The sequence below is a fragment of the Chelonoidis abingdonii genome, chromosome 26 (genome assembly GCF_003597395.2).
Source record: "Chelonoidis abingdonii isolate Lonesome George chromosome 26, CheloAbing_2.0, whole genome shotgun sequence".
NCBI lineage: Eukaryota > Metazoa > Chordata > Testudines > Testudinidae > Chelonoidis > Chelonoidis abingdonii.
The window spans coordinates 16,815,002-16,827,547 of NC_133794.1; the positions used below are offsets into that span (position 1 = coordinate 16,815,002).

Sequence of the window (12,546 nt, forward strand, 5' to 3'; positions counted from 1 at the left end):
CCCCCAGGAGGCAGCTTGCTGGCCTCTATTGGGGGAGGGGTGGTCCTGTCTCCTACCTGCCAGTTTCCCGTTGTCCAGTTTGAGGCGATTGAGGGGGTTGGTGCCATAGAGGAAGACGTGGCGCTCAGTGTGCACTGACTGCAGCTCCTCCAGGGTTGCCTTGCGCCCTCGCAGACACTGGCAACAAATGGGAGCAGGGCAAGTTAGCAGCATCGGGAGGGAAGAACAGGAGGCAGGGATGGGCATTACTCCCCTGCGTGTCCACATGCCACCGCCAGCAGAAATCCCAGTCCCTGCCCTCAGCTGCAGAAACAACAGGCCTGAATGAGAGCTGCAGGCTGGGACTAACATCTAAGCATCAGGAAGGTGGGCCTGGGGGTGAATCTGTTGGGGTGCTGGGAGTCCCTGGGGGCTCAGCGTGCCAGCCTCACACCCTGGCCCCCTCCCAGCCCTGGGGCTCAGCGTGCCAGGCCTCCTCTCAGCCGCCCTCCCAGCCCCTGGGGGCTCAGCGTGCCAGCCCCTCTCTCAGCCATCCTCCCAGCCCCGGGGGGCTCAGCGTGCCAGCCCTCCTCTCAGCAGCCCTCCCAGCCCCAGGGGCTCAGCGTGCCAGGCCTCCTCTCAGCTGCCCTCCCAGCCCCTGGGGGCTCAGCGTGCCAGCCCCTCTCTCAGCTGCCCTCCCAGCCCCGGGGGGCTCAGCATGCCAGCCCCTCTCTCAGCCGCCCTCCCAGCCCCGGGGGGCTCAGCGTGCCAGGCCTCCTCTCTGCTGCCCTCCCAGCCCCTGGGGGCTCAGCGTGCCAGCCTCACACCCAGGCCCCCTCTCAACCCCTGGGGGCTCAGTGTGCCAACCCTCCTCTCAGCTGCTCTCCCAGACCCTGGGGGCTCAGCGTGCCAGCCCTCCTCTCAGCCGCCCTCCCAGCCCCCGGGGGGCTCAGCGTGCCAGCCCTCCTCTCAGCCGCCCTCCCAGCCCCCAGGGGCTCAGTGTGCCAGCCCCTCTCTCAAGGACTTGCTTGGTATTTAGGGTCTCAGCTTTCTTTCAAACCAACTGCAAGGCCCTGTCTGCACAGCAGTTACACCAGTTCAAAACTGATGTTAGTTAAATAGGTGAGGACCTGGCCTTGCTGCTTTGAGCTAAATCGGTTTGAGCGGGATTGAGACCTTGTCTACATGCAAAGGCTGTAGCATTTAACTGTACCGGAGCGAGGAGATTGAGGGATCTGGTGCATTGGCAGGTCCACTGCTAACCTGGGTCCAGTGAGCCCAGACAGGGTGAGGAGAGGGCACCTTTAACCCAGTATAACTGTGTCTACACTGGGGCTGTACCCCTAGAATTGCTGCAGTAACCCCCCCCGTGGCTCCATCAGGACACATGCAATGTGCAGAGCAGGCCTTCACTTGGGCTATGCGCCTCAACCCCAGCCATTTGCCCCAGTGTAACTAGACCAAAGACTCATCCCCAAGCAGTTCCAGCCGGGTGAGAAAGTCCAGCATTGTCATTCTCCGAGCAGAGGCACTCTCCTTCCAAGATCAGAGGGGCCTTTGGCAGCTTAGCTTATGTGATTTTGGAAGCGTTTTAAAACTAAACTGAAAGCCACCCATGTAAACGGGAATCCAGCTGGGGCTGGCACTGGGAGAGCACGTGGGGTTTAGCTGTGCTAGGAAGCAGGGACGGACACTCCCTGGCACACCAGGTAACACTCTCCTGTGTAGGCAAACCCCAGTCTAGTGAGACTATGGCCACATCTACACTACAGAATTATGTCACCTAATGTACGTCAGCATACAGCCACCGCAGCTATTAAATGGCTTGGCTCCTTGGATCAGCGGTGAGCGTCCTCACCAGGAGCACTTGTATCTATTGTGCTGTCAGCGTGGGGCATTGTGGGTGAGCTCCTGGATCCAGTAACAGTCGACGTAAGCAATGCAGTGTCTACACTGACCTTGCGTCGATCTAATGACATCAATTGTGACTGCGCCGCTCGGAGAGGGGGTGTTACTAAACTGGTGAAGAGCGGCACGCATGTTGGCGGGAGCCAAATTTACATGAAAACAAGTCCACAGCTAGGTCGACGCCAGACAACTTATGTTGACCTAACCACGTAGCGCAGACCAGACCTGCTGCAAGCTTTCTAATATAGACAAGGCTGTATACGGAGAAGGCCTGAGTTTGCAGGGTCTGAGTCAGGGGAAACACCTCAGCAGGGGCTAACACTGATACCTGTGATGATATGTAGTGTCTATGCTCGTCGCTAGGTCCCAGCTGTGCCAGGCATGGGGAAGGAGGAGGGTCAGCAGGGCCAGAGGCATGGAACAGGCCAGGAGCCAGAGGAGAGAAGCAGAGCCAGGAGCCAGAGGAGAGAAGCAGAGCCAGGAGCTCTATGGGCAGCGTGCGTGACTGGGAAGCATTCATGTCTCTCCTGGATATCAGTGGGCGCTGACTCGTGCTTGGAGAACTTGATCCAAGTGTTTCATGCCTTTCTCACCAGAAAGGAGTGAAACCCCTTGCAATTCCTCTTCCAAAGGCGGGCAGGACTCATGATTGTTGAGAGTCTTGGCTCCTCTGGGGCAGACTCAGAACCCCCACCTCTGCACAGACACCACCCGGGCCTTCCTGATGTAAGCTGCACATCCTGTCTGAGGTCTCCCTCTGCTTTGGCAGGACAAGCTCAGCCCATGCTCTCTCACTTACCTCGCACTGGCTGCGCAGACCCCGCTCCTGCAGGCGGGACCAGATGCTCTGAATTCTCCCAGCATGCTCGGGATGGTTGCTGTTGTCCCCGCAGGAGCACTGGTGTTTGAGCATCACAGAGTCATACACGAGCCCTGAAACACAACAGCAGGCAGGAATATTAGGGGACCCCCGCCCTGCTGTGTTCTCTGTCACCCAATGTCAGGGTTCGGTGCAGTGCCGGGCTCAGCTCCACGATGCTGCTGCACTCACAGCCAAGGCTTCTGGTCTCTCCTGGGCACCTGACCATCTGCACGGGCTCTCTCCTGGCCATGTCTGAATGGGAGTCCATGACCGAGTGTGATGGCCCCCAGGACTGGCTTGTTGCACAGGGCCCAGTGTGGAACTGCCTCTTAGCTGCAGGCTGTCACCCTGGCTTCTCACACTGCCCTGTCTGCTGTCACGTGGAGGGGGCAATCCCGGGGCAGCCCTGTGTGGCTGGGTCTCAGAGACATTTCTTCCCACACACCAGCCCAATCGGGGAGCCCAGCCCAGAGCCCTTCGGGGCAGGGGGCTGGCTCTAGACCCCACTGCTCCGTGAGGTCTGGGCAGATGGACCAGCGAGGGGGTCAGTGTCGACATGAGCCAAGCGTCTGGGCACTGGTGCCCTTATACCTCTGAAAATCAGTGAATACAGAACATGCCACTGTACACAATCACTCCTACCCTCCCCCCAACCCCACTGGGGCACTCACCCCCACAAACCCCACAGGTGCTCACCCTCCAACCCCATGGGGGAACACAACCCCCCAGCTCCACAGGGGCATTCACCCCGATCCCAAACCCCACAGGTGCTCACCCTCCAACCCCACGGGGGCACACACCCCCAGCCCCACGGAAGCACTCACCCCCTAAACCTCATAGGTGCTCACCCTCCAATCCCATGGAGGCACCCCCCCACCCAGCTCCACAGGGGCACTCACCCTTCAACCCCATGGATGCATCCCCCGCCCAGCTCCACAGCAACATTCACCCCCCAGCTGCATGGGAGCACTCAACCCCGCAAACCCCACAGGTGCTCACTCTCCAACCCCATGGGGGCACTCAGCCCCCAGCTCCACAGGGGCACTAACCCCCTAGCCCCAGGGGAGCACTCACCCCATAAACCCCACAGGTGCTCACTCTCCAACCCCACAGGGGCACTCATCCCCCAAGCTCCACAGGGGCACTCACCCGTAGGGACAGAGTGTGACTGGGGCAGTGAGGTTGAGTGGTGTGGTGCTTAAAGCAGGGGAATGAGAGTCACGACTCCTGGGTTTTAGTCTTGATTTTGACCTGCATGTGACCTTGGGCAAATCCCCTCCCTGCTCTCTGCCTCATTTCACCTTGCACGTAATCTGCTGCTGTGGAGTTTAATTACTGTGTGAGGAAGTGGGAAGATGTGATACTTTTGAATCCTGCGTGCCTCAGTTTCCCCTATATGCTGCATTGTTATCCAGTGGGGTGGCAAAAGACTGTTTTCTCTCAGGCCATGGCTACACTGGCGCTTTACAGCGCTGCAACTTTCGCGCTCAGGGGTTTGAAAAAAACACCCCCCTGAGCGCTGCAAGATACAGCGCTGTAAAGCCTCAGTGTAAACAGTGCCGCAGCACTGCACGCTCCCAGCACTGCAAGCTAAACCCCATGAGGATGTGGAGTACGTGACGCGCTGGGAGTACGTGCAGCACTGGCGCTGCGACCACACTCGCACTTCGGCAGCACTTTGAAGTTGCAAGTGTAGCCATACCCTTAGTGCAGGCTAAGGGACAAAAATGTGAGTGTCCTCTAGCTGTCTGGGCCTAAGGCCCCATATCAATGGAGCAATCAAGAAGACAATGGTAGGACATTTGCACCTGACAACCAACAATCACAGATTGCCCCATCTCGCTGCAGGTAGCTACCCTAAGGACTTCCTGGGCTCTGTTCCAGTTAATAAATAAACCTTCCCAGTTTGACAATGCTGTCTGAGTGCCACTGTTAATAGTGTGAGATGCATTAGGCCCTAACTGAGCGCACAAGTCTCCATCGGGGTCTGTCTCAGTTGGACTCACTGAATAGAGCTCATGGAGTGCTGCAGGCCCAGAGGTCCATTCTAAGGAGGCAGTGAAGCTGCGTGGCTTGTGTTGGAGGACGAATAAGACCCCTAGGGACTCTGGCACTGAAGGGGTTCCTCCTAGAGGCCATTCCAAAGGTAGGGCCATAGCACCGATCCTGTGGATCCGTGACATACCTGCAGCCCTCCTGGAGTGCCCCCTGCTGGAGGCAGCCCACATTACCTGTTGTGAAGTGCGGTTTGGCTGGTGGCTCTTGCACTGGCAGGGAGAGTGCCTTGGCGGGTGCGTCCTGGGCAGGAAGGGCAATGGAGGCAGCGGCAGGAGATGACTGGGCCCTGGAGAGAGGCCGGTGCCCTCCGTGTGCGGTAGGGACCATCAGCGAGTCGGCTGGTGGCTGCCGCTTGAGGAGCGAGTGCTGCAGGCGCTGGTGATGCTCCCACAGGTAGGCCTGCAGCACAGGGGAGAGGGTGTGACAGATGAGTGTGGCGCCCTGGGCCAGGGATGGTCTGGAGACTCTGCAGAGGGCCCAGGTGGCACATGCCACTCTCTGGGCTGGGGAAGACCACGTCTGTCAGTGAGCTGAGCGTAGAGGCTGTGCTAACACCCCCCAGGGCCAATCTGTGCCACAGCAAGCGGGGCCAGGGGCTCTCCACAGCATCTCAGCAGTTCTTCAATGCCAGGCCTGACGGTGGGTGTGGGGGAGGGGATCTCTGCACTGAACATCAGGATCTGCTCACTATGCAATGGGCTTGTTCTCTCTGGGCTGCTCCCAACCCATCCCAGGGCTTAGAAACCCTAGTCCAGAGCTTCCACAACAGACCAAGGCTCTGCTGCCTGGGCCTTGGCCAAGTCACAGTGTCTGATGCCCTCTTGTGGCTCTGCATGGCATTACCCCACCCACCCACTGAGCTTAGGGGAAAGGGCGTACAACACAGTGCCCGATCTCCTGCACACGTTACTTTGGCAGTACAGTCGGGGACCCCTGAACTCTTGGTGGCCTGTGGAGGAGCTTGCCTGGCCCAGTAAAAGTGCTGCAAATCCTGGGGTGGCAGGGGTATAAAGGTACTTTATGGTGGCATAGGTGACCCCATATGGGAAGGGGAATAAGCCATCCCAACACAGGCCCCTTTCATACAGAAATGACACACAAGGAAACTCTGCTAAACAAATGTTAGGACTCCAAAGCTCAGAAATGCCAGAATTCAGGCTGCCCGTGCGACCCTCATCCAGCCCTGGTGCAGGGGCCTTAGCCACAGTCATTAACGACACGATTGCAGAGCAGGTTTCCAGAGCCCCTGGCCCTGCAGTGCCCGCTGTGGGCAGCGCTCACTGAAGGAGCAGCCAGCCAGCACTTGGTTTTCTCCTCACTGCTCACTGTGCGGCCCCAGCTTCGTTACCGGCACACTACTCCGAGCCTTCTCTGGAGAAACAGGGGTTTGTGAGGGGGCGTCGGGCAGCCGTAGCTACTGCTGTGTCCTTCTGGCCTTAACATCTAGGAATCCTCAGCAAAGCCCCTCCACCCCAGTGTTGAGGCACAGAGCAACAGGAGCAGGCCAGAGCTGCTGGCTGAGGGGCAGTGAGGTGGGCCCAGGAAGCCCTCGTGCAGGCCCACAGGTGCTCCCCAGGCATGCCCCCTTCAGTACCATCCCGTCCTCTCACAGGAAGGCGTTTGCCCAGCAGGGCTTTGTGCCCTCCAGAACAGAGGAGCTGGCAGCCAGCCAGCAACGCAGGCGGGGGTGATGAGTCCTGATGACTTCACACAGGCCCCTCCCCACCCCATGCACGGGTTTGGAGAGGACACTGATGCCACTGGGTTGGCTGGGCAGCCACACTCCCCATGGCTAGTGAAGTGAGGGCTGCTGCAGGCTGGTGCTGTGCCCAGCACCCCTGGTGCCCAGATCCCTGCCAGCCCTTAGGTACCTGTTGCAAGACGAGCTCCTCCTGTGGCTGCATCAGCTTCGGGCCCCGCTCAGGCTCCTTTGTGCTGACCCCTGGCCGTGTGAGCTCCACTCGGCCCCTAGGCTGGTCACTGTGCTCGCTCACTCCCTCTGGGAGCCCCCCCTTGGCCTCCATGTCCTCCGAGGAGGGGATCTGCTGCAGACGAGGCTTCTCACTGGACTTGGTCATTAGCTGCAGGAGGATGGGTCAAAATCACTTTGAGGAAGAGGCTCCCCTGAGACAGATCAGCATCTGATCTGGATATGGGCAGAGACCTCTTTAATCTATTTAATGAAATAAATACTAGTGGGAATTGTGTGATGATGGGAGATGTTAACTTCCCAGAGATAGGTTGGAGGACAAGTGCTACTAATAACAGCAGGGCCCAGACTCTCCTGGATGTGAGAGCTGACAGATTTCTTCACCCAACAGTCATTGAGCCTACAAGAGATGATGCCATTTTAGATTTGCTGTTGGTGAGTAGTGAGGGGAATAGAAGAGCTGCTTGCAGGAGACAACCATGGTTTGAGTGATCACGAGCTAATTCACTTTAAACTAAATGGACAGATAAACAAAAATAGGCCTGAAATGAACGGCCTTGATTTCAAAAGGGCAAACTTTAAAAAATGAAGGGAATTAGTTAGGGAAGTGGGATGGACTGAAGAACTCAAGGATCTGAATGTGGAGGAGGCCTGGAATTACTTTAAGTCAAAGTTCAGAAGCTCTCTGAAGCCTGCATCACAAGGACGGGGGGGAAATTGTGGGGATGGGTTGAAGACCAAGCTGGATGTCCAAGTACTTGAAACAGGTGATTAAGAAAAAGCAGAAAGTCTACAAGGAATGGAAGGTGGGAAGGTTCAGCAAGGCAAATGACCTCTTGGGAGGGCAGAAATCCTAGGCGGAAAGTGAGAACTGCTGAAAGTCAAGCAGAGGTGGGCCTGGGAAAGGAAATTAAAACCAACAGTGAAAGGTTCCATAGCCATATAAATAAAAAGAAAACAAGGAAAGAAGAAGTGGAGATGCTAAACACTGCAGATGCGGTGGAGATTAAAGATAATCTAGGCATGGCCCAAGGCCTAAACGAATGCTTTGCCTCTGATTTTAACAAGGGTAACAAGGAGCTTAGGGGCAGTGACAAGGTGACTAATGGGAACGACAATATGGAAACAGAAATTACCATATCCAAGGTGGAAGTCAAACTTAAACTTAATGAAACTAAATCAAGGGGCCCACATAATCTCCATCCAAGAATATTAAAGGAACTGGCACATGAAATTGCAAGCTCAGTAGCAATGATTTTTAATGAATCTGTAAACTCAGCGTCGTACCTTATGATTGGAGAATTGTTAATATAGTTCCTGTTTTTAAGAAAGAGAAAAAAGTGATCCATGAAACTACAGGCCTGTTAGTTTCACCTCAGTAAGAACAAATTTTGAAAGAGGAAGTAGTTAAGGACATAGAGGTAAATGGCAATTGGGATAAAATACCACATGGTTTTACAAAATAGATTGTGCCAGACCAACCTGATCTCTTTCTTTGAGAAGAGAACTGATTTTTTAGACAAAGGAAATTCAATAGATCTAATCTACCTGGATTTCAGTGAGGTATTTGATACAGTTCCACAGGAGAAATTATTAGTTAAATTGGAGAAGATGGGGATTAATATGAGAATTGAAAGGTGGATAAGGAACTGGTGAAAGGGAAGACTACAGTGGGTCATACTGAAAAGTGAACTGTCAGGCTGGAGGGAGGTTACTAGTGGAGTTCCTAAAGATGAGCCTTGGAACCAATCTTATAAAAAATTTATTAATGACATTGGAACAAAAAGTGGGAGCGTGCCAGTAAAATCTGCATATGACCCAAAGCGGGGGGGTATTGCCAATACGGAGGAGGACTAGAATATTATACAAGAAGATCTGGATGACCTTGAAAACTGGAGTGAAATTTAATAGTGCAAAGTGCAAGGTCATGCATTAATGGACTAACAACAAGAATTTTTGCTATAAACTGGGGAAGTATCAGTTGGAAGCGACAGAGGAGGAGAAAGACCTGGGCATAGTGGTTGATCACAAGATGACTATGAGCCACCAATGTGATATGGCCATGAAAAAAGCTAATGCGGTCTTGGGATGCATCAGGCGAGGTATTTCCAGTAGAGATAAGGAGGTGTTAGTACCGTCATATAAGGCACTGGTGAGACCCTAAGTTCCCTGTAAGATGCGCAGTCATGCAGCAATCTATTTAGTGCTGTATAGGTGCTCAGAGAACCCGCCCAGGGACCTGCTCTGCCCCTTCCCCAGCCCCCAACCTGGCGCCCCAGGGTACCCCTCCCACGGCCCCAATGCAACCTGAGGCCTGGACCTGCTGGGGCAGTGCGGCCGGAGCAGCCCCAGGCACGGCCGGTAGGGACCAGGAGTGGCTGGGGCGGCGCGGCCCCACCCCGGAGCAGCCTGGACCCCGGGCTGGCAGCCTGGGCGAGCGTGGCGCGGCCTAGAACCCAGATCCATGCTGGGCGCCGTGGTGTCTAGGGTGCTATCTTGCAGCCCCAAGCCACTACTGACTGGGGTGGAGGTGTGGTTGGGAAAGAGAATTATCTCTCGCGCTGGTTAGATTGGGACAGGAACGAGACCCGGCCGAGGGAGGGCGAGAGCGGGAGAGAAGGTAGTGTGAGGTCGGCGCTCTAGGACCTACGGAGCAGCAACTTCACGCTGGAAAGGACAAAATCCCTCAGGTTCAACTCTATCATGTGCCGTACGAGCCGTTGTATATTCAGCTGTGTAAATGGTGGATCTCTGTACTTGAAGGCTTTAATATGATTGATTTGAGCTGTCAGTAACTAGACCAGGGTTAGTGGTCTATCCAGGGATGGGTGAGGTTTGTGGCCTGCCGATGTGCAGTGCGGTCAGAAAACTAGATGATCATTGATAATCCTTTTTGGTCTTAAGTCTATGAGTGAGGGCAACGAGCCAGATGGGAAATAGGACAAGGAGGTCCAAAGAACTCTGGGGAGCTGCGAGGTGGCATGAGCCAGGTGGCGGACCTTGAGGGTTTGATGGGGGGGGGGGGGGGTGGGGCTGTGTGGGGTGGTGGTTATCTCGAGTGGGGGCAGCTATGTGTGAGTTGAGGGATGAGCTCTGTGTGATGCGGGAGCTGTGCTGGGTGGGGACACCCAGTGTGTGTGGTGAGCTCTGTATTGACAGGGTGAAGGGGGAGCTGTGTGGGTGGAGGAAACCCCATGGTGGGGGCAGCTTTGTATGACAGGGTGAGGGGGGAGGCAGTATGGAAGATGGGATAACCCAGATGGAGGAATCTCTTGTGTGATGGGTGAGGGAGCTTGTGGCGGGGTCGGCGGATACACCGAGTGGGGTGCCAGCTGTGTTCAGAGGCTGATGTGAGGAACTCTGTGATGGGAGGGGTGATGTGAGGCACTCTGTGGGGTTGGGTGAGATACCCCTCCCTGCATGCCATCTGGGGTAACAGGTGAAGCTCTGTGCAGGGCTGATGATGAGGGAGAGTGTTGCGTGGGTGGGCTGAGCTTACCCTGGGTGATGGGGGGATGCTCTGTGCAGGGCTGATGATGAGGGAGAGTGTTGCGTGGGTGGGCTGAGCTTACCCTGGGTGATGGGGGGATGCTCTGTGCAGGGCTGATGATGAGGGAGAGTGTTGCGTGGGTGGGCTGAGCTTACCCTGGGTGATGGGGGGATGCTCTGTGCAGGGCTGATGATGAGGGAGAGTGTTGCGTGGGTGGGCTGAGCTTACCCTGGGTGATGGGGGGATGCTCTGTGCAGGGGGTGCCGGGAGCACTGTGACAGATGCGGGGGCTCCAAGACTGCTAAGCTGGCAGCTGTACTGGCAGCAGCAGATGCCAGGAAGCTTACTCGTTGTCCTGGACTGAGGGAGGTCAAAGCAGCTGCTTGTGTCTGTCTGGCCTGGCTGCTTGGGTGCTGAGTGCCACATTCCACCATGCACCTGAAGTGCCTTCAGTTCCCAGGTGCTGCCCAGCATGGCGCCCTCCTGCCCTGGCAGTGGTGTTGCCCAGCCTGCATACCTGTTAGCCTCTTACCTTGCCCAAGTGTGTCTGCTGCTTGAGTCTCTCCAGGAACTGAGCATGGTGCTGCTGGTACGCCAGCTGTTGCTGGATGGCCTTGGGGTTGGGGGGCAGGGGCTCAGAGCGGGTCCGCCCCAGAGGTTTGTGGTGGCCTGCCAGCGACAGCCGGTCGGTGGGGATGAGTGAGTGGGCGAAGTGGAACGGGACCGTCCCCAGGCCTGGCACTGCAGGGAGAGAGACTGGTAAGGCAGGGCTGGAGCTGGGTTCAGCACCAGGCACTCAGGAATGGCAGTGGGCTTAGGGTGTGACATTATCATCCTCCAAACTGGTCTGTGACCCCTGGCCTGCCCTGAGCTGCAGCTCAGGCCCCCCCACTGCCCTTTGGGGCTCCATGCAGCCCCAGACAGAAATCAATGTGTCTGCTGAGGTTCATCCCCTCCCATTTCACTTATTTATATAGCCCTTACAGATAATTGGGGGGGGGGGGGCAGGCTGGTACAGTTGTTGCCCTTTCTCCCATCTCGTCAGCTCTGGGGCTCCCTGCTGGGCCCACTACAGCCCTGAGAACCCATGCTCCAGGCAGTAGAGTAGCTAGGGGGGGAGAGGGGCAGCAGCCTCTCTCCCACTGAGAACAATTGGCACCTTTTCAATATTTTGGTGCCTTTTTAATTTTTACTCACCCAGCGGCGCTCCGGGTCTTCTGCGGCACTTCAGCGGCGGGCCCTTCACTAGCTCCGGGTGTCTTCGGCAGCACTGAAGGACCTGCCGCCAAAATCCCACTGAAGACCCGCGGAGCAAATGAAGGTCCTGCTGCCGAGGTGCTGCCGAAGACCCAGAGTGCTGCCCCATCAGTAAAAGTGCCATCGGATGAGTAAAAGAGCCACAGTGGGTGGCACCTTTTTTGGGGATTGCTCCCCCTGTTCCCTTCACCTGGCTACGCCACTGGCTCCAGGGGCACCATAGGCAAGCCCTTCCCAAGAACAGACTGGCTTTCAGTGGGGGCTGAGGGGGGAATCTCCATGGTGTTCCCTGGGGGAGGGGAATCTCCCTGGGACTCACTGGGGGAGGAGGCAGGAGGTGAGCTCCATGTTCTCACAGAGCGCAGAGGGGCAGGCCTTGACCTGTAGGCCAGCTGGAAATCCAGCCAGGTGCCAGCCACAAGTGCAGCATGTGTCAGGTTGGGAGATGAGCAGCAAAGGGCATTCGCATTACGGCTGGTCACAGCTCCCACCCTTCTCACCCCCACTGCCCTGCCACTGTGCAGCCTGCAGTGGCTGGGGGAGACCTCTGGCTGCCCCTCACCCGCTTTTCCCCCTCTGTTCCACACTTGGAGCAGAAGGGTTGGGCAAGCCATAGAGATGGAAGCCCAGAGGGAGGAGACTGGGAGCCGGTGGAGGAAGACTCACCCCCTCCCTCACGACAAGCCAGCTTTGCCCTTGGCCGCAGTTGGAGAGTTGAGTAAATCCCAGCAGGGTTTGGAGCTGAGCTACGCAGGGGCGTCTGCCTGAGCATGCAGGCTGCTTGAAGCAACCCCTGACAGCTAGCAGCTTCCCAAGGCATCTCAACGAGTGTTAACTCTGAAACCTAACAAATGTGGAATTCCATAGCAGCATTAGCTACTTTACTGCTCATGTGCCAGCTGGTCAGAGGGGAGATTGTGAAGCAAGCCCAGTTCTCAGGGATGCTGGGGGGTCTCATACAGCACTGTAGGAAATCTACTGATATCTCAGAGCCCCTTTCTGGTACATGCGAGCAGGGCTTTGAGCTGCACTTGGTGCTGGGACTGCAGCCTCAGCCCCAAG

General features: G+C 56.4%; 1 protein-coding gene across 5 annotated transcripts in view; it reads right to left on the reverse strand.

Moving 5' to 3' along the window:
• Nucleotides 1-12,546, reverse strand: part of HDAC7 (histone deacetylase 7) — a 258,212-nt gene that overhangs the window by 17,059 nt on the left and 228,607 nt on the right. For all 5 annotated transcript variants that reach the window (XM_075061049.1, XM_075061050.1, XM_075061048.1 and 2 more), the window contains 5 exons: nt 10,760-10,968; nt 6,679-6,888; nt 4,981-5,206; nt 2,687-2,820; nt 57-177 (listed from right to left, as the gene is read on the reverse strand). In XM_075061049.1, coding sequence (XP_074917150.1) covers nt 57-177; nt 2,687-2,820; nt 4,981-5,206; nt 6,679-6,888; nt 10,760-10,968 — 900 coding nt within the window. The remainder of the gene's footprint in view (nt 1-56; nt 178-2,686; nt 2,821-4,980; nt 5,207-6,678; nt 6,889-10,759; nt 10,969-12,546) is intronic.